The sequence below is a fragment of the Coregonus lavaretus genome (assembly GCF_964263955.1).
Source record: "Coregonus lavaretus genome assembly, chromosome: 6".
In the NCBI taxonomy this organism is placed as follows: Eukaryota; Metazoa; Chordata; class Actinopteri; order Salmoniformes; family Salmonidae; genus Coregonus; species Coregonus lavaretus.
In genome coordinates, this window is record NC_139993.1 from 31,120,064 (window position 1) to 31,142,435 (window position 22,372).

Sequence of the window (22,372 nt, forward strand, 5' to 3'; positions counted from 1 at the left end):
CAATGCACTGTAGTTTACAACTTGATAAGCGCTAGTTAAATTAGTAATCTGTCTGGATAAGGGAACTGTAAATATAAATTACACTTGTTTTAGATATAATTTACCTTCCAATTGCTGCAGACAAGTGTGAAACCAGTCATATGGCAGCAAACGGAAGCATATCAACTTTCCCAAAGTATTTGTACAGCCTTTTAACTTGCAGAGATGGGCACTCTCGAATGTCTTAATTATAGGCTACCTCGACTTTCTGTTTCCTATTTCTATCATGTTAAATATTAGCCACTATCAGTATCGACCGTCAGTAAGCTTAATAACAACACATATTCAACTGCCAATTTACTGTTAGTTCCCTTCAGTTGGTACAGCCTACATTATCATTCCATTTAATTACCTTGTTTTGTTCACCTGCATTTGCTTCCTCTGTAAACGCTGTCATGGCCATCATTAGTAACAGTTGACAATATAAAAAAAAGACGTAGGCTAATTCAAAGGTACACCATATTTAAAGGGATGGCTTAAGATAAATGTACTGAAACCCCTATTGAGTCCGAATTGGGCCCTATATAGGCTTTAATCAAAAGTAGGGCACTATATAGGAGATAGGGTGCAATTACAAACGCAACCATGCACTGTTCAGCTGGAAGCCATGCGTTCCAGAATGTTGGGGTTGTAGATGGAATGTCCTCCCAGTCTTCGTTTGGGCAGATGTGTGTGCATGCTCTATTAGAACTGCAGCTGAACCTGTTGGACTTGGTAAGAGTCAAAGTCCTCAGGGATTGTATCTAAAGGGAGAGGGAGATATGATAAGTCAATATGGAATCCTTGCATGGCAATAGGCTTACCTACATGAGTCATGTAAGTTAGTTGGTGTCTGTAAAGTACATCCAAATGTCTACAATACAATACCTATCATCCAATGGACCAATACAATTACGCCTCAAACTTCTCTCTCTAAAGCCTCAAACTAGTTGTATGTGTACCAAGAGGTCATTTAAATGCAGTCTACTGTATATACTGTATGCCTTCTGAAAGTATTCATACCCCTTGACTTATTCCACATTTTGTTTTTCAAAATGGATTAGATATTCTTCTCTCTTAGCAAATTTAGTGAAAATGAAATACAATACGGTGCTCCCAATTGAGCTCAGGTGCATCTAATGTCCTTTGATCATCCTTGACGTCGCTACAACTTGATTGGAGTACACCTGTGGCCAATTCAATTGTTTGGACATGATTTAGAAAGAAACACATGTCTATATAAGGTCCCACAGTTGACCATGCATGTCAGAGCAGAAACTGTACCATGAAGTCCAAGGAACTGTCTGTAGATCTCCAAGATTAGGTATATATCTGGAGAAGGGTATAAACATTTCTGGAGTGTTGAAAGTTTCCAAGAGCACAGTGGTCTCCATATGGAACTACCCAGACTGCCTAGAGCTGGCCATCCGACCAAACTCAGCAACCAGGCAAGAAGGACCTTGGTCAGGTAGGTGACCAAGAACCCAATGATCACTCTGACAGAACTACAAAGTTCCTTGGCTGAGATGGGAGAACCTGCCAGAAGGACAACAGTCTCTACAGCACTCAACCAATCTGCGCTTTATGGGAGAGTGGCCAGATGGAAGCCACACATGACAGCATGCTTGGAGTTTGCAAAAAGGCTTGTGAAAGACAGATTATAAGGCAAAAGATTATGTGGTCTGATGAGACAAATCTCTTTGGCCTGAATGCAAAGCGCTATGTCTGGAGAAAACCAGGCACAGCTCATCACCCATCTAACACCATCCCTACCGTGAAGCATGGGGGTGGTAGCATCATGCTATGGGGATGCTTTTCAGCGGCAGGGACTGGGAGACTGGTAAGGATAGCGGGAACAGTGAATGGAGCCAAATACAGGCCAATTCTTGATGAGAGCCCACTTCAGACAGTGGAGTCTCCTCAGAGGAGGACCATCCTCCTCAGTGACTTTCATAAAAATAGTGAAACATTAATAAAGTTATCCTTTTTAGATAAATCTATACTAAATATATTCACGTTTTGCAACAGCACTCTGTAGGGTAGCACCATGGTGTAGCCGGAGGACAGCTAGTGTCCATCCTCCTCTGGGTACATTGACTTCAATACAAAACCTAGGAGGCTCGTGGTTATCACCCCCTTCCATAGACTTACACAGTAATTATGACAACTTCTGGAGGACGTCCTCCAACCTATCAGAGCTCTTGCAGCATGAACTGACATGTTGTCCACCCAATCACAGGATCAGCGAATAAATCTATACTGAACAAAAATATAAACGCAACAATTTCAACGATTTTACTGAGGTACAGTTCATATAGTCAAATCAGTCAATTGAAATTAATTCATTAGGCCCTAATCTATGGATTTCACATGTATGGGCAGGGGGCGCAGCCATCGGTGGGCCTGGGAGGGCACAGGCCAAGCCACCTGGGAGCCAGGCCCACTCACTGGGGAGCCAGGTCCAGCCAATCAGAATGGGTATTTCCCCACAAAGGGGCTTTATTACAGACAGAAATACTCCTCAGTTTCATCAGCTGTCCGGGTGGCTGGTATCAGACGATCCCACAGGTGAAGAAGCCGGATGTGGAGGTCCTGGGCTGGCGTGGTTACACGTGGTCTGCGGTTGTGAGGCCGGTTGGGCGTACTGCCAAATTCTCTAAAACGACGTAGAGAAATGAACATTCAGTTCTCTGGCAACAGCTCTAGTGGACATTCCTGCAGTCTGCATGCCGATTTCACGCTCCCTCAAAACTTGAGACGTCTGTGGCATTGTGTTGGGTGACAAAATTGTTATTATCCCCAGCACAAGGTGGACCTGTGTAATGATCATGCTGTTTAATCAGCTTCTTGATATGCCACACCTGTCAGGTGGATGGATTATCTTGGCAAAAGAGAAATGCTCACTAACAGGGATGTAAACAAATTTGTGCACAAAAGATGAGAAATAAGCTTTTTGTGCATATGGAAAATTTCTAGGATCTTTTATTTCAGTTCATGAAACACTGGACCAACACTACATGTTGCGTTTATATTTTTGTTCAGTATAGTACTGAAATCATAAGCTACAACTAGCTATAAAATGTGGTGAGTAGTTGACTCAAAGAGAGAGAGAATATAGTTGAACAGTTTTGAACAAATTAATTTCTTCAAAAATTAAAGAGAAGCGAGAGCGAGAACTAGCTATGTTTCATATTTTTTTCACTTACAGTGGGGGAAAAAAGTATTTAGTCAGCCACCAATTGTGCAAGTTCTCCCACGTAAAAAGATGAGAGAGGCCTGTAATTTTCATCATAGGGACACGTCAACTATGACAGACAAAATGAGGGAAAAAAATCCAGAAAATCACATTGTAGGATTTTTTATGAATTTGCAAATTATGGTGGAAAATAAGTATTTGGTCAATAACAAAAGTTTCTCAATACTTTGTTATATACTCTTTGTTGGCAATGACACAGGTCAAACGTTTTCTGTAAGTCTTCACAAGGTTTTCACACACTTGCTGGTATTTTGGCCCATTCCTCCATGCAGATCTCCTCTAGAGCAGTGATGTTTTGGGGCTGTCGCTGGGCAACACGGACTTTCAACTCCCTCCAAAGATTTTCTATGGGGTTGAGATCTGGAGACTGGCTAGGCCACTCCAGGACCTTGAAATGCTTCTTACGAAGCCACTCCTTCGTTGCCCGGGCGGTGTGTTTGGGATCATTGTCATGCTGAAAGACCCAGCCACGTTTCATCTTCAATGCCCTTGCTGATGGAAGGAGGTTTTCACTCAAAATCTCACGATACATTGCCCCCATTCAGTCTTTCCTTTACACGGATCAGTCGTCCTGGTCCCTTTTCAGAAAAACAGCCCCAAAGCATGATGTTTCCACCCCCATGCTTCACAGTAGGTATGGTGTTCTTTGGATGCAACTCAGCATTCTTTGTCCTCCAAACACGACGAGTTGAGTTTTTACCAAAAAGTTCTATTTTGGTTTCATCTGACCATATGACATTCTCCCAATCCTCTTCTGGATCATCCAAATGCACTGTAGCAAACTTCAGACGGGCCTGGACATGTACTGGCTTAAGCAGGGGGACACGTCTGGCACTGCAGGATTTGAGTCCCTGGCGGCGTAGTGTGTTACTGATGGTAGGCTTTGTTACTTTGGTCCCAGCTCTCTGCAGGTCATTCACTAGGTCCCCCCGTGTGGTTCTGGGATTTTTGCTCACCGTTCTTGTGATCATTTTGACCCCACGGGGTGAGATCTTGCGTGGAGCCCCAGATCGAGGGAGATTATCAGTGGTCTTGTATGTCTTCCATTTCCTAATAATTGCTCCCACAGTTGATTTCTTCAAACCAAGCTGCTTACCTATTGCAGATTCAGTCTTCCCAGCCTGGTGCAGGTCTACAATTTTGTTTCTGGTGTCCTTTGACAGCTCTTTGGTCTTGGCCATAGTGGAGTTTGGAGTGTGACTGTTTGAGGTTGTGGACAGGTGTCTTTTATACTGATAACAAGTTCAAACAGGTGCCATTAATACAGGTAACGAGTGGAGGACAGAGGAGCCTCTTAAAGAAGAAGTTACAGGTCTGTGAGAGCCAGAAATCTTGCTTGTTTGTAGGTGACCAAATACTTATTTTCCACCATAATTTGCAAATAAATTCATAAAAAATCCTACAATGTGATTTTCTGGAGAAAAATAATCTCAATTTGTCTGTCATAGTTGACGTGTACCTATGATGAAAATTACAGGCCTCTCTCATCTTTTTAAGTGGGAGAACTTGCACAATTGGTGGCTGACTAAATACTTTTTTTCCCCACTGTACTTAGCTAGCGAATGCAGCTAGCTAGTTTAGCCTACTCAAACACCCGGCTGAAACAGAGAGGGATGCTATGTTACCTAGCTTACTATGGCTATCCAACACTAGAACGCTTCCAAGTCAAGGTACGTTTTTGGTTTTATTAATTTATTGCCACCGGGGCCCGCCGGTGTAAATGCTAAACTGCTTGCTAACTGTACACTGTACTGCATGATTGTAGCGGGTTTACTAAAACGTTAGTTCTAGTAGCTACACAACATGGCCAAAAGTATATGGACACACCTTCAAATTAGTGGCTTCAGCTATTTTAGCCACACGCGTTGCTGACAGGTGTATAAAATCTAGCACACATCCATGCAATCTCCATAGTCAAACATTGGCAGTAGAATGGCCCGTACTGAAGAGCTCAGTGAGTTTCAACGTGGCACCGTCATAGGGTGCCACCTTTCCAACAAGTCAGTTAGTCAAACTGTAAATGCTGTTATTGTGAAGTGAAAACGTCTAGGAGCAACAACGGCTCAGCCGCGAAGTGGTAGACCACACAAGCTCACAGAACGGGACCGTTGAGTGCTGAAGCGCGTAAAAATCCTCTATCTTCGGTTGCAGCAATCATTACCGAGTTCCAAACTGCCTCTGGAAGCAATGTCAGCACAAGAACTGTTCGTCAGGAGCTTCATGAAATGGGTTTCCATGGCCGAGCAGCCGCACACAAGCCTAAGATCACCATAAGCAATGCCAAGCATCGGCTGGAGTGGTGTAAAGTTCGCCGCCATTTGGACTCTGGAGCAGGGGAAACACGTTCTCTGGAGTGATGGATCACGCTTCACCATCTGGCAGTCCGACGGACAAATCTGGGAAAACGCTACCTGCCCCAATGCATAGTGCCAACTGTAAAGTTTGGTGGAGGAGGAATAATGGTCTGGGTGGGGCTGTTTTTCATGGTTCGGGCTAGGCCCCTTAGTTCCAGTGAAGGGAAATCTTAATGCTACAGCATACAATGACATTCTAGTCGATTCTGTGCTTCCAACTTTGTGGCAACAGTTTGGGGAAGGCCCTTTCCTGTTTCAGCATGCCCCCTTATACAAAGCGACGTCCATACAGAAATGGTTTGTAGTGATCGGTATGGAAGACAGCTGATGTGTTGTGCACTGATGTCGAAAAGGTGAAAAAAAGCTAAGGGAAAAGGTGAGAGGAGGAGAGCGCGTAGATGCGAGAAGGAATTATCCAACGATCAAAGGGATCAACTGTATTTGCGTGTGATCAGGGGTGTATTCATTCAGCCGATTCTTAAACGGAAAGAAACAGGGATAAACATACCTGAATTTGTTGAATAGAAACTCTCGTTTGCAACTTTTTGACTAATGATTACACCCTAGATCAGCTAGATGCAGGCAGGATTATGCAAGGCAGTATTGAAGGTGTCAATGTCTGTCACTTTGATTACACACATTTCTCTCTATCTGTGCACCTATGTTGTAAACTTTCATTCATAGGCTAGGTTGTAGCAACCTCATGATGGGTATAGGGACAATGTGAGTCATGTAGTAAGTAGCCTAAACCTATTGATGTTACATTGAGCTGGGTGAATGGAATATGAATGACAGTCATCCAATATGCTCTAATAGAAATAAGGCCATGCTAATAAAAAAAGAATCATCCTCCCTCATCTTAAACGGCACCGACCGCCACTGGCTTCAGATTGCAAACGACCTTTGACTAGGGAGAAGATTTACAAGCATACAGCCAAAGCAACGCTGGAATGGCTTCAGAACAAGAATGTGAAAGTCCTTGAGTGGCCCAGCCAAAGCCCAGACTTGAATCCCATTGAGAATCTGTGGAAAGACTTGAAGTTTGCTGTTCACCGCCACTCCCCATCTAACTTAACAGAGCTTGAGAAACTCTGCAAGGAAGAATGGAGGCTGATACAGACATACCCAAGACGACTCAAAGCTGTAATCACCGCCAAAGGTGCTTCTACAGAGTATTGACTGGGGTTTGAATACTTATGTAAATTAAATATTTCTGTATTTCATTTTCAATAATAAATAAAAAAATCTGCAAACATAATTTCACTTCGTCATTATGGGGTATTGTGTGTAGATGGGTGAGGGGGAAAATATATTTAATCAATTTTGAATTCAGGCTGTAACACAACAATATGTGGAATAAGTAAATGGGGTATGAATACTTTCTGAAGGCACTGTAAATGCAGCCACAGTATCACTTCATGACAATGTGAATGGATAGAAGCAGGCACGAAACACAAGTAAATGTAGTTCCTCTTTAGTCAGAGACCAGTATCATCCATTTCTCAATACAGGAATTATATTATCGGGATGCTGCAAGGCAATACTTCCCTAATTGATTCCCTATGGTCCCCACCCTCCTCTACTTCCTGCTTGTTAGAAGGGTATTCTAATAAAGTGGGGTGGGGGGTGGCATTAGTGTGCTGCTCACCATTGCAGCGGTAGCGTAGGTTAGCCCAGATGATGTTCTCTTGGGAGAAGCAGAAGACACCCAGTCTGCCTCCTCTCATGGTGGTGTCTATGATGGTACCTGTGTCTGCCACTATCTGAGGACCCTCATAGAAACGCACCCTGAACATGACACACACATGCATAGATCGAGACCAGTTAGGAACTCCAAAATCTGACAAAGGTTGCAATTACACAGGCAGTTCAATTCTGATCTTTTGCCCAATTATTTGTATTTTCACTAATCTGTGTTAATGCAGCCAATTTAAGACCATCTCAAACCAGAACAGTTGTGTTACGACTGGACGATGTAACCTATTGTGGTAAAGAATACCATATGGATAGTATGATGATGATAGAAAACATTCATGATAGTAATTTCATGTTGTTCAAGTTCAACAGTATGTGGTCACAAAAAGGAAAAATATGAATATCTTATCAAATGTTTTCAGTCCAATCAGTTGTACACAATGCCACAAATTGTAATTTAAAGTTCGAATGCAGCCGTTTTTTTATCTCAATATCAAATAATTTCTGGGTAACAATTAAATAGCTTACTGTGATTGTTTTCTGTTAAAATGGTTAAAAAAATTAACAAAAATAGCTTCTTAGCAAAGAGCAATTTCTCAAGCAAGAATTGAGCTAGGACTGTCTGGGAGTGGTTTGAGTGGGGAGGGGAAAATGGAACATTTGCTTTTATTGGCAGAGAGGATTGGAACTCTTATTGGTCTATTAACTAATTTACCGCATGGTGATGTCACCATGGAAGGCTAAAACTCCCTCCCACCAAAACAGGCGGAAGTTTCAGGCGGTCTTTTCAAAAAGCTCTTACACTAAAAGGGTATTATCATAAATTTCACAGTATTATTCCAACCCCATAGTGTGTAAATATATATAAAATACAGGAAAATCACGTTTTTGACTGCACTGGGCCTTTAATGTATTATGAAAGGAGAAGGTCATTGATGGCAAACTGCACCAAAAGCCATCAGACGCCTATGAGGTGTGTCTGATAGCAGCGTACTACCTTATGTAGCCATCTTGGGGCCTGTGTTGCAAGAACCAGCGGTAGGAAGTCTTGTCCTTCCAGCCCACATTGCGGGCGTCTTTCCACAGCAGCTTCACCTGGTCACTGGTGTCCCCAGTGTGCCACAGGGAGTTGCGTAGATTCTCCCCTGGTCCCGTGTTGGACTTCACAGCCTAGTCGACAACACAATTGTATAGGCAGCACTGTTACAGAACTGTAGATCTCTTCCAATGTATCAATCTGGGCAGGTGTATTAATATTTCAGATAAGAAACTGGAAAATGTATATATTCTCCGTTGAGCTGGTTTTTAGTCCAGGGGTAGACTTAATATTGGTCTAGGAAACTGGCCCTATGAGTATTACCTAGAAAGGGCTAGTCGTGTGTAGGTCAGAGTTGTGGCATGTTTGCATGAATTTGTACAGATGTGTATATAGGAACTTAATTTGATCACCCTGTAGTTGCAGGAATTCAAGGTTTAAAAAGGCTTCTAGAGTTTGTATTTTCCATTTAACATTTTATGCTTGATTTGCCCTAACTAAAAATGTCCATGAATTATAATTGGGAAAAAAAGAAAAATATGCACATCCAATTTATCAGGTGCAAGACCATCTCAAACCCAAATAGTTGTGTTAGACTGGAAGATTTAGCCTATTGTGGTAATGAATACTATATGGATAGTATGATGATAAGACATGAAGCCGGTTTTATCTCTATCAAATCCTTTCTGGGTAACAATTAAGTATCTTACTGTGATTGTTTTCAATTAAAATGGTCAAAAAGGGGAAGAAAATGCTTCTTAGCAAAGAGCAATTTCTCAAGCAATAATTTTGCTAGGACTCTCTGGGAGTGGTTTGAGTGGGGAGGGGAAAACTGAAAATTTGCTATAATTGTAATAGACAAAATAGAAAAATATGCACATCCAAATTATCAGGTGCAGGACAGAAGAACATATCAAAGAAAAAAGGAATGTCCGCAACTCTGGTATGCTCCCATGGTGATTTAATCAGACGCACAAAAACGTTGGGTTTATTGTACGTCTGATTTAAATCACCATAGGAGCATATCGGAGTTGCGGACATTTCTTCACAATTACATTGAACCAACGTGGAATAGACGTTGAATTGACGTCTGTGCCCAGTGGGGTTTTTTCTTCCATTAATTATAATCCACACAATATTTCACATTTCCGATTGCTGCAGGATTATTTTCCTAATGTGAGAACTGGTCAAATTAAGATCCTACATATGTATATTAACATAAGTGACTTTTACTACATGACTAGATAATAGTCATATAAGATGTGCGTATAGGATTTTGTTGTACCTTCAGTTGGATCCCTGGTTCTGCCACAGCTCTGAATGGATTGGCCTGCCAATAGATTTGCTTAACCTGTTTCCACATCACTACATAGAAGGAGGAAGAGTCCTGGTAGCCAAAGATTAACCCTGCATAGTCGTCGTCCGTTACGGTATTCACATGGAAAGTCCCTTCGAAGTCAACGCCGTTGAAAGCTGTGTAACCTTGAAGGAATGGCGTGAGTTTGGGTCAGGATGCGTTTGAGAATGTCACATACAACTTGATTTATTGAATGAATCCAACGTGAGACCGCGTGATTGTTGCTCTTACCAACAGCCAGTCCAGGGTCACTGTTCATAGTTTGGACGATCTCTCTTCCCTGTGGAAAGAGAAACAGAGAAGATTATGGAACTTAAGCAGTTAACATGTCTCTTGCCACTGGGCACACACTGGTTGAATCAACGTTGTTTCCACGTCATTTCATCGAAATTACGTTGAACCAACGTGGAATAGACGTTGAACTGACATCTGTGCCCAGTGGGTTGGCACTGATTTGTATATACTGTAACACCCTTGGACTTATTGTATTAGATGTAATGCATGCATCAATACAGATGTAGGATCTTAATTTGATTACTTTTTTGTTGCTGAGAATTTTCCTGCATAGCAGGAAATGCAAACTTGAAGTGTTTTTGAGTTTTAAAAAGGCTTCTAAAGTTTGCAATTTCCACTTTGACATTTCAAACTTGATTTGACCTAACGAAAAATGTATCAACCCCTACAAAAGTTGCTACAGGATTATTTTCCTGCTATAGCAAACTGGCTTAAATTAAGATCCTACATCTGTATACACATACCTGATCGAGCACCACCCAGTTAGGGTCTATCTGTGCGTCTCCCTCTGGGTCCAGCACCACTGTCTGGTAGGCCCTGAAGTCTGTGAGAGTGACCTCGGCGTTCTCCGGGCACACATCGATGCTGTCAATGATGGTGTCGTTGTCAAAGTCGTTCTCACACACGTTCCCAACACCATCACCTGTAACAAGGAGATTGATGCAATATGTGACTTTTAAGACACCGGATAATATTACTGTCAACATTACACAGATATATTGGATAACTTTTTGGAAACTGGACTGAAAAAGTGCTGAACTCACCGTCAGAGTCCTCCTGCAGAGGGTTGGGGATAAGGCGACAGTTGTCCGGTCCTGGGGGCAGAAGGTCAGGAATACCATCATCATCATCATCATCGTCACACTCGTCCCCCAGGCCGTCCTTGTCCGTGTCCAGCTGGGAGCTGTTGATGACTGCAGGGCAGTTGTCCTGAGAGTCCTGGTGACCGTCACCATCACTGAGAATAGTAGAGAAAAACACAAGGAGACCAAGACCGAGGGGTAGGATTCAGCATTGGAAACCATTTTACAGTTGTCCTCACTGTTGTGGGATTCTGAAAGTTGATGTGTCAAACCAAAGTCATTACATAACATATAAAATAAGGAGTGTTAGGTCATTTTTAGTAATGGCGTACCAATAGATTGGAACACCACGCACAGGTCTACACTGGTTAAAGGCAGGGAGGCAACAAGAAAGCTAGTAACACTCCTATACCTGTCCTTATTGGTGTCACAAGGGTCTCCAATCAAATCGTTGTCCATATCCAACTGTGTCAAACACATAAAATATCACTCGAACATCGATAGTTGTCATTCTGGTACAACATGCCGTAATGATTAGGATGAGTACAAGTACAGCCAAACATGGAAATCAGAAACCAGACCTGGTCAGGGTTTTGAACGTAGGGGCAACTGTCACAAGCATCTCCGACTTTGTCCCCATCTCGATCCTTCTGGTTAGCATTGGGAACCCTTTTGCAGTTGTCCAGATTATTGGGGATTCCTGGAAGTAGGTAACAGTAGTTGACATGTCAATTGACATGAATGACCGATATGGCAGAACTCTACATGCACACTTACTGTCGCCATCAATGTCTTCGTCACATTCATCACCCAGTCTATCAACATCAGTGTCTTTCTGGTCATTGTTTTTGATCATACGGCAGTTGTCGCAGGCGTCTCCAAAGTCATCTTCGTCCACATTTCTTTGGTTGACATTTGGTACCAGCACACAGTTGTCCTACCAAAGAGGCATCAGAGCCTGTCTTTACACTAAGATACAAAATCAGTGAAAAGACCTGTCGTAAACATGACACAGCAAAACATCAGTTGCTGGAGAAAGAGATCAGTAACCTGTGTATTTAGGATTCCATCCCCATCTGCATCCTCATCACAGGCATCTCCTTTGCCATCCTTGTCTGCATCCTCTTGGCCAGAGTTGGGTACTGTTAGACAGTTATCCTAAAAGTAAGTATATAAAGCATATAACAGTGACTTAATTTTCTGCTTTTTTTCCGTTCACATTCAAAATAGTATAGTCATGGATTTTCGTAGTCTTTTCAAGGATATACAAATATATTACCTTGGCACAGTTCCTCTCGGTGCATTCCAGTTTCTCATCAGGGAAGCCATCAATGTCAATATCAGAGCCGCAGAAGTAGCCATTGCCAGCCCATCCCACCCCACACTGTGAATCAGGATAAAGTCAGAGTTATGGACTGTACTGTATTGTATATGGAATGTCAATTAGCATTCAATTCCATTTCAGCTACAGCAGCTGAATCAATAGAGAGCAATCTGCATCCAAAAGAAAGCTATAGACAAAATATGTTAAAGGAGCAGTATACATTTAGGCTGTATTCAAATTCATATTGATCCATTGCAACAGAATTGTATCCAATTACCTGACACACAATTTTCCGATCTCGTTGGACAATGCACTCTCCGCTGGCATGGCAGGGGTTGGGCTGGCCATTACCACACGCTCTCTCAGGCTTACAGCCCTTGCGCTGATCCCCAACATAGCCTGCCTTACAAGGGCCACACTTAAACGAGCCCTGACAACAACACACAGCCACCACAGCAGAAACTTAGTTCCCCCCTCAAAACCTCAGAGAGGAAAGACCTCTGGATTTCCTAATGAGATATATATTTGAGTGGCATCGACTTTTAATGATACTTACAGGTGTGTTCACACAGTTGGAATTTTCCACACAACCGCCATTCTTGGGTCCTTCGCATTCATTGATGTCCTTACAGACCTGGGTAGGATTCAAATACAAAAGAAAGCCCTAATGCATAAATCTTCCATCTTCAAGCAAAACCTTACAAATGCCAGCGAGTCGTTCCATGTCATTTCAGCAAGCCATGACACCCACTATCTCAGATCGTTCTGAAATTGCTTCTGTAGTTACAAACAGATAAGATTGGCATTCCTGAAACATTATTTTGTTGAAATGTAATTTTATCTCAGAAATGTTGCTAATTGATTGCATCTAAATTGGCCATTTTAATTTATAAGATTCAGATAATTCAAATAAATATAGTTCCCAACATCCGATTTGGACCAAACTTCTTCCTACCAAAAAATTGTCAAAAGCCACCCACGGACCCTCTACACCCCATATCAAGCCCACCCCAACAACCAGTATACAGTATCAGTTCTCTGTTTGACAAGTAGTATGAAGCTGCATATTGGCGTATTGCTTCTCCATACTATGTAATGTATTCCCTGTGAATCTGGTGATGTTTTCTTCCCCTGTTCAGATAAATTAGTAATTGAAGTCGCTTGCATTATTTACCATAAAGTAGTGTGAAAGTACCAGGTTTTTACTACTACACTGAACAAAAATATACACGTGACATGTAAAGTGTGGGTCTGAGCTGAAATAAAAGATCCCAGAAATGTTCCATACGCATAAGGGTATTTCTTTCAAATGTTGTGCACAAATTTGTTTACATCCCCGTTAGTGAGCATTTCTCCTTTCCAAGATAGTCCATCCACCTGACAGGTGTGGCATATCAAGAAGCTGATTAAACAGCCCTCATTACACTGGTGCATCTTGTGCTGGGGACAATAAAAGGCCACTCTAAAATGTGCCGTTTTTTCACACAACACAATGCCACAGATGTCTCAAGTTTTGAGGGAGCGTGCAATTGGCATGCTGACTGCAGGAATATCCACCAGAGCTGTAGCCAGAGAATTGAATGTTCATTTCTCTACCAATGTCGTTTTAGAGAATTTGGTGGTACGTCCACCCGGCCTCACAACCGCAGAGCCTGTGTAACCACGCCAGCCCAGGACCTCCAAATCTGGCTTCTTCACCTGCGTGATCGTCTGAGACCAGCCACATGGACAGCTGATGAAACTGCTCAAACTGTCTGAAACCGTCTCAGGGAAGCTCATCTGCGTGGTCATTGTCGTCACCAGGGTCTTGACCTGACTGCAGTTCAACTTCGTAACCGACTTCAGTGGGCAAATGCTCACCTTCGATAGCTACTGGCGCGCTGGAGAAGTGTGCTCTTCACGGATTAATCCCGGTTTCAACTGTACCGGGCAGATGGCAGACAGCGTGTATGGCGTTGTGTGGTTGAACGGTTTGCTGATGTCAATGTTGTGAACAGAGTGCCCCATTGTGGAGGTGGGGTTATGGTATGGGCAGGCATAAGCTACGGACTACGGACCACGAACACAATAGCATTTTATCGATGGCAATTTGAACGCACAGAGATACTGTGACGAGATCCTGAGGCCCATTGTCTTGTCATTCATCTGCTGCCATCACCTCATGTTTCAGCATGATAATGCACAGCTCCATGTCGCAAGGATCTGTACACAATTCCTGGAAGCTGAAAATGTCCCAGTTTTTCCATGGCCTGCATACTCACCAGACATGTCACCGATTGAACATGTTTGGGATGCTCTGGATCGACGTGTACGACAGCGTGTTCCAGTTCTCGCCAATATCCAGCAACTTCACACAGCCATTGAAGAGGAGTGGGACAACATTCCACAGGCCACAATCAACAGCCTGATCAACTCTATGCGAAGGAGATGCGTCGCGCTGCATGACGCAAATGGTGGTCACACCAGATACTGACTAGTTTTCTGATGCATTCCCCTACCTTTTTTGTAAGGTATCTGTGACCAACAGATGCATATCTGTATTCATGTGAAATTCATAGAGTAGGGCCTAATGAATTTATTTCAATTGACAGATTTTCTAATATGAACTGTAACTCAGTCAAATCTTTGAAATTGTTACATGTTGCGTTATTCAGTATAGATGCCACTGTTCCTGCTATACCGCCACACTTTTAAAAAAATCAATTTTGCTGGTCTCTTGTGTTTATCAAATAGATCAGCCCCCCAAAAAGTGTAACCTTGGGTAGAAAACCAATAGATTTGGCTCATGGTTAAAATAAATTGTGTGGTCATCCTCACAACTCAAGCCAATCCTGCATGAAAGTAAATAATTGTGTTGTTCTTTTACGCTTAATATGTGTCCCCTTCAAAAAAGGGCTGGATTAGTTACTGTTAAACCATACCTGGTGAACAAGCAAACCATTGGTTACATCAGTTCAATGTTATGGTCTCTAATGGTCTTCAATAGTAAACGTCCCAAACACACATTTTATAGTGTTTTTACAATTGTAATGGTATTGTATTGCGTTGGGTTCAATGGTGAATGTCACTAATGGTCCTCTGTAGCTCAGCTGGTAGAGCACGGCGCTTGTAACGCCAATGTAGTGGGTTCGATCCCCGGGACCACCCATACACAAAAAATGTATGTACGCATGACTGTAAGTCGCTTTGGATAAAAGCGTCTGCTAAATGGCATATTATTATTATATTATTATTATTATATACTAATCACAATACATTTAGAAATGTTTACTGATCATTTTATTGAAAAACAAAGACTGCCATGCAATTCATTATTTGATTAGGGTTGTCACAACATTTTAATCCCTAGCCCCTTTCTCCATTATAGTTTTGGGCTTGTAGGAAAAGTCTTCATATGAGAATTGCATAGGAATAGCCCTCTCAAAAAGCAGCCACTTGTTGGACTATTCAAGGAGAGTTGGGTAGAAGCATTAGGTTGCTATTAGCACAAACTGAATTGCTTTCATTAAGGACTGGCTTGAATTGTGAGGATGACCACACAATTTTCATAATGAGACAAATCTGTTGGTTTTCTACCCTAGGTTGCAAAGGAAATATCTTTAATAAACACAAGAGACCAGCAAAATTGATAAAAGAGTGTGGCGGAATAGCAGTAGCAGTGGCATCTAGTGGTGAAAACCTGGTACTTTCACACTTCTTTATGGTAAATAATGCAAGTGACTTCAATGACTAATTCCTATGAACGGGGAAAAACCATCACCAGATTCACAGGGAAAACATTTACATAGTATGGAGAAGCAATACTGCAAGCCACAGCTTCACACTACATAGAAAACTGATACTGTTTACTGGTTGTTGTGGTGGGATTGGTGTGGGGGGGTCCGTGGGTGGCTTTTGACCCTAAAATTAGATTTAGTTTAGTCCAAATCGGATGTTGGGTACTATTTTTATTAAATATCTGAATCCTATAAATTAAAATGGCCAATTTGGGTGCAATCAATTAGCTTAATTTCGCAGAGAAAATTATATTTCAACAAAATGTATGTTTCAGGAATGCTAATTGTATCTGTATCTATTGAAACGATTTCAGAACAATCTGAGATGGTGGGTGTCGAAATTCAAAATTGCTACCTGTTTGTTTTTAGTGGCGTAGGAGAGGCCTACACCCTGCACCTGGGGGCCAGTGTAGCCAGTGGGACAGGGGCCACAGCGGAACCCTGGAGAGGTGTTGATGCAGCGCACACCCATGTGGCAGGGCTTCACAACACACTACACACACAGGAGAGAGGGCAGTAGTATCCATGTTCAAATTTGACTGTTCAATAGGTATTTGAATTGGAATATGCCATTGAGATAATCTAACAGTTGATTTAGAGAGCGAATGCCTTTAAAAAGCAACGAATCCCTTTGAAAACGGCCTATGTGGCATCTATATGAGCCAGAAACAGTTATTCTACTGTCAAAATTGACTACAAAGTGTAAATAGGATAATTTTGGTCATAAAGTCAGTCTCATCTAAAACGAAGTTTGGAACATCCGTGCATCACAACGGGTAAATGAAGGTTGGGTTTTGATTTGACAGTGTCCATTTGCCCATTAACATGGGGTGAACAGCTGCTGTTTATCCAATAGCATAGACAGTGAGAAAGACCTACCCTGCAGCTCCGACTTTGTTTACATAAGACAACATGTCGTGCATTTTCTAACTTGAGAAATACTGCACCAAACACCATAGTTAGATGTAAAATTGCACAACTAAAACATCCTCTGCAAAAACATCAAAATTAATTAACTGAAGAAATCTATATCTTAGAATCATTCTGGGGATTTTGAGGAAGTGAAATAGGCTTCCGCGTTTACAGTGTGTCATGAGGGACAAACATCATTAACCAAACGTGGAATCGGTCAGGAAACACCGCCAAGGCTGAAATCTCGTTTTTCTAATGAGCAACAGCAAAACACACATGCCAATCCGGGTGTTCAGTGGCTCTTTAAAAACCAAACAACATACACCACGCATAACAGAAAGACGTGATTGTATACAAATGTAAACAAGGTTTGAAATTATTATGTTTTAGTCAAATTATTAGTTATATCTGTTTGGGCTTTTGCAGTCTAAAAATTATTTGTAAATTATGTTCTGGCCCCCCGTCCATCCGCTCAAGAAGAAAACAGCTTGGTCCACGGGACCCCAAGGAGTGCATGTTTTGGTTTTAGCCCTAGCACTACACAGCTGATTCAAATAATCAACTAATCATCAAGCTTTGAATTTGAATCAGCTGTGTAGTGTTAGGGCAAAAACCAAAACGTGCACCCCTTAAGGTCCCGAGGACCAAGTTTGGGAAACGCTGATACAGTTGATCCCTGCACTACAGAATACTATGTGACATTTTGGGGTGCCTTTTGCTCAAGAGTCCTGTCCTACCTCATCCACATTAGTGCAGTGGGTACCATTGCCCACCATGCCTTCAGGGCAGGGGCCACACTTGATGCCCCCGGCGGTCTCAATGCACTTTACCCCCGGGTGGCAGGGGTTAGGGTCACAGGATGTGCGAGGGGGACCTCGCATGCCTAGGGGGGAGAGGATGATACATCAACCCAGTAGACCTGGAGCACTCTCCTGTACAATGTCTCCATCTTCTGCAGGTTATGAAACATGGCATATTCTATTTGTTTACATTTGCCATTGCAGATCCATTTACCATGACATATTCATACGTTTATGTATGTGCTGGATAGATTTTAAAAAGTACATGAGAGCACAATGGTATGATTAATGTACCATATTTACATGCAATTGAAATAGCAATCATGGTGTTGATATTGATGTCTGTACTATGTGTAATGTACAGTGCCTTCAGAAAGTATTCACACCCCTTGACTTTTTCCACATTTTGTTGTGTTACAGCCTGAATTTAAAATGGATTACATTTACACTACCGGTCAAAGGTTTTAGAACATCTACTCATTCAAGGGTTTTTCTTTATTTTTACTATTTTCTACATTGTAGAATAAAAAAGACATCAAAACTATGAAATAGCACATATGGAATCATGTAGTAACCAAAAAAGTGTTAAACAAATCAAAACATATTTTATATTTGAGATTCTTCAAATAGCCACCCTTTGCCTTGATGACAGCTTTGCACACTCTTGGCATTCTCTCAACCAGCTTCACCTGGAATGCTTTTCCAACAGTCATCAAGGCAAAGGGTGACTACTTTGAAGAATCTCAAATATACACTTTTTTTACTACATGATTCCATATGTGTTATTCCATAGTTTTGATGTCTTCACTATTATTCTACAATGTAGAAAATAGTAAAAAATAAATAAAACCCTGGAATGAGTAGGTGTGTCCAAACTTTTGACTGGTACTGTATGTAAATTAGTCATTTTTTATAAATGTGCAAAAATGTCTAAAAACATGTTTTCACGTTGTCATTATTTGGTATTGTGTGTAGATGGGTGAGAATAAATATATTTAATCAATGTTGAATTCAGACTGTAACACAACAAAATGTGGAATAATATTTTGTGCCTGAAAGAGCTCTAGCTTGATTAATAGATGTTTACACAATGTTTACTGACATCCAACTGGAATATCTATTTCTGCAGGCTGGCCAATGCTACTCACTACAGGCTTTACACTCCATCACTGTGTTCTTCAGGAAAACAAGCTCTTGGATCTGCATGGAGGTACAAACAGTGGTGGAAGAAGTCCCCAATTGTCATACTTGAGTAAAAGTAAAGATACCTCAATAGAAAATGACTCAAGTAAAAGTAAAAGACACCCAGTAAAGTTCTACTTGAGTAAAAGTCTAAAAGTATTTGGTTTAAAATATACTTAAGTATCAAAAGTAAATGTAATTACAAAAATATACTTAAGTATCAAAAGTATCAAATTCCTTATAATAAGCAAATCAGACGGCACCATTTTCTTATTTTTTTTTTAAATTTACGGATAGCCAGAGGCACATTCCAACATCATTTACATACTAAGCATGTGTGTTTAGTAAGTCCGCCAGATCAGAGGCAGTAGGGATGACCAGGGATGTTCTATTGATAAGTGCGTGAATTGTACCATTTTCCTGTCCTGCTAAGCATTCAAAATATACTTTTGGGTGTCAAGGAAAATATATGGAGTAAAAAGTACATTCTTTTCTTTAGGAATGTAGTGAAGTAAAAGTAGTCAAAAATATAAATACTAAAGAAAAGTACAGATACCCAAAAAACTACTTAAGTAGTATTTTCAAGTATTTTTACTTAAGTACTTTACACCACTGGGTACAAATACACTATTAGTTCACATTATACTGCATGGGACCATTTACTGAATCTAACATCCTCAATAAGAGTTGCCCTGTATGTCCAAAACGTGACTTTACCTGTTGCTTCAGCAGTTCTTTAATCTCAGCCAGAGCTTGATTCGTTCCCTTGATCTGATTAATGATTTCCCCATCTGAGTTTGAAAATGAAACATTTCACAATACTTTATTAGCGATGGATGTGCACACAGCTATGGTTGTTTCATACATTAGCAATGGACAGATCATCTTTGAAAACATACTCCCACTTGTATTCCTATTCCAGCACACTCGGTTTCAACCAAAGTCAAAATAACTCAAGTCAGCAGACAGGATATACATTTTAGGTAAATGGAGTGTTACCATTATAGGATGGCAAGATAAACTCTAACTAATGTCAACCCCACCAAAGTCCTCCTCATGTTGAAACTGAACGTCAGGCGGGTCACAAACCTCCTGCTCGTACCTCATTACTCTTCCTGTGACATTGTCTTGGATGCACATCTGTGGCTGACGCAAGTCATCATTATGCAATGAGTTGGGGATGCACTATGCAGATGTCCCTTTATAAAACAACATCATCCACTGCCCATTCATCATCTTTACTACCTGCACTACTATCCCCCTGCCACAGGAGCTGGCATTCCAAGACTATCTGTGGGCCTGAATCACATGCATACATAAATACAGAGACTAAGATGTTGTGGGTTTTGTGCCAAATCGTTTTTTAATACCGCTACAATACCAATTTTCTCAAATATGGGATAATAAAGACTTGATTGAAATTGAATTTCTTATTTTTCACACTCACTGCAACGTGAAAGATATAGAACAGGAGCTTGGAAAGAACAGAGCAGCCACAGCCTGTGGTTTGGTTTAACAGTTGATGGCAAGAATCATGGCATCGTCACTCACTTTAAGTCTTAATTTATGGACTCCTGTGGAAGTTAGATTTACAGGCCCTGGGGTCTGGGCCTTTCCAAGGAAGAGGTGTCCCAGATGAATAGGATGCTGGGATAGCCTGGTGTGATTTAGTCACATTGCCTGACTGACAAGTTGCTCAACAGCATAAACTGCCAATTTGTTTTTCAAAGTGTGAAAGTGAATCAGCCCATTGGCCATGTAGATGATAGGACTGACGAATTCAGTTTAGCAAATTGATGCTGAATTAATTTGTGTTCTATTTCAGGAATATGCTAAATGAAAATAGTTACATTGAATTGGGATGATTGTCAAATAGACTTTGCATTTTAGACTAATATGATTTTACGTGCCATTGACAGGACATTTATTTGACATTTATCATAGGCATAAAAGTGCAGGCTTCAAACAAATATTATCTCACGCCTCTGAAGTTGGTAACACTTTATAATAAAATGTATTAATAAGCATTAATAAACAATTTAGTATTTCATTATTTGTAAACATTTAGATAAATGTATAAGCATTATAAGCATTACAATTCATAAGCATTTATAATAATTTATGAAGCATTTATTATCATTTATAAATGACTTATTCAGGACACTGTTATCAGTGTTACCAGACCCACTTGAAATAACTTTTGAATCTCTCCAAACATTTTTGACATAAAAGTATACATTTTGTGCTATTAAGTTTTTTTCACTAAAGATACTAAAATAATGATAGACATACCTCTCTGACCAGCTACTAGGTCACTGCTCACACTCAGCGAAATCACCAACACCAGGATCCGCAGCATGTTCTCATTTGCCCTTCGACGTCTCTACAGCGACAGACAGGTAAAGGTATATGAAGTCTGGTGCCACTGTGTGAAGTCTGGTGCGGTTCGACCAGGTCCTTCATCCAAATTCTGCCCTCTGTCTTTAAGAAGGATCAGGGAAGGCTCCTGTAGCAGGGTTAGGAGAGTCTGAGAGAGAGTGGGATCTGGCTCTTCTCCTGCCTGCCTTTTATACATGTCTCGTAGAGTGACATCACCTCCACCCAGGAGGTCCTCTGGTAGCCTTCATTTAGGAATGTCCACGTAACATAGAAGCCCATCACTGGCCCAAAAACATGGTCCTCTTAACTTTGTTAATTGATAATGATGATACACACACAATGGTTGTCATTTTCTGGTTGTAAGATGGTTTTCTGACAGAGAAGAAGTAATGTAACCAGATTACAACTAACTTGTCTCTATTACAACCAGGTTAAGATATCTTTGTGACACTTTATTTGGATAGTCCATCTATAAATGCTCTACAGACTATCAGTAACATTTCAACTAACTATCTACTAACCCTAACCCTAGCTCTAACCCTAACCTTATCCTAACCCTAAACTTAACCCTTACCCTAACCCTAGCCTTAACCCACCCTAACTCTTATTCTAAACCTAACCCTAAACGTAACCTTAGCAAGCAGTTGCTTGTCAACAGATAGTTTGTTGATTGTATGACCATCTGTAGAGCATCTATAGATGGAAAATCCAGACTATCCAAATAAAATGTGACCAATATCTCAACCAGTATACACTGAGTGTACAAAACATTAAGAATACCTTCCTAATATTGAGTTGTATAAATACATAGGAAAACAATATTAGGGGAACCAAAATGCAGCACGAACTGAAACTAACCATGCCTCAACTCTTCAATCATCTATCCAATTTGTAAGTCGCTCTGGATAAGCGCGTCTGCTAAATGATGTAAATGTATAATGTTAGAAAATGTACTTGAATGATGAGTATGTTCCTCATCAGGTTGTCTATTGGGTAAACCTCTTGTGTACATCACACCTTTTGTAAAAGGAAAAAGGGATTCAGATCCATTCCAGATTTTGCTTGAACTCTGATTTACCACTGACTGCATGGAAAGCTGAACTCATTTGCGTTGGTGGATTTGTGTGTTGTATGTCTTGTTTGCCAGTAATGGAACCAACAGATGTTGGTTACATTCCAGTGCAGG

At 41.0% G+C, this 22,372-nt stretch overlaps 1 protein-coding gene across 1 annotated transcript; it reads right to left on the reverse strand.

Moving 5' to 3' along the window:
• Positions 1–550: 550 nt before the first annotated feature.
• LOC311131635 (thrombospondin-4-like) lies at positions 551–21,323 on the reverse strand. The gene is made up of 19 exons (XM_084164723.1): positions 21,100–21,323; positions 19,525–19,598; positions 18,774–18,825; positions 17,563–17,708; positions 16,269–16,406; positions 12,694–12,771; positions 12,415–12,567; positions 12,093–12,197; positions 11,864–11,971; positions 11,591–11,750; positions 11,395–11,513; positions 11,226–11,278; positions 10,775–10,968; positions 10,475–10,653; positions 9,948–9,996; positions 9,645–9,841; positions 8,321–8,493; positions 7,277–7,416; positions 551–782 (listed from the first exon to the last, which is right to left on the reverse strand). Exons 1-19 carry the CDS (start codon positions 21,164–21,166, stop codon positions 724–726), a joined length of 2,244 nt encoding a protein of 747 aa, XP_084020849.1. The 5' UTR covers positions 21,167–21,323; the 3' UTR covers positions 551–723.
• Positions 21,324–22,372: the final 1,049 nt, after the last annotated feature.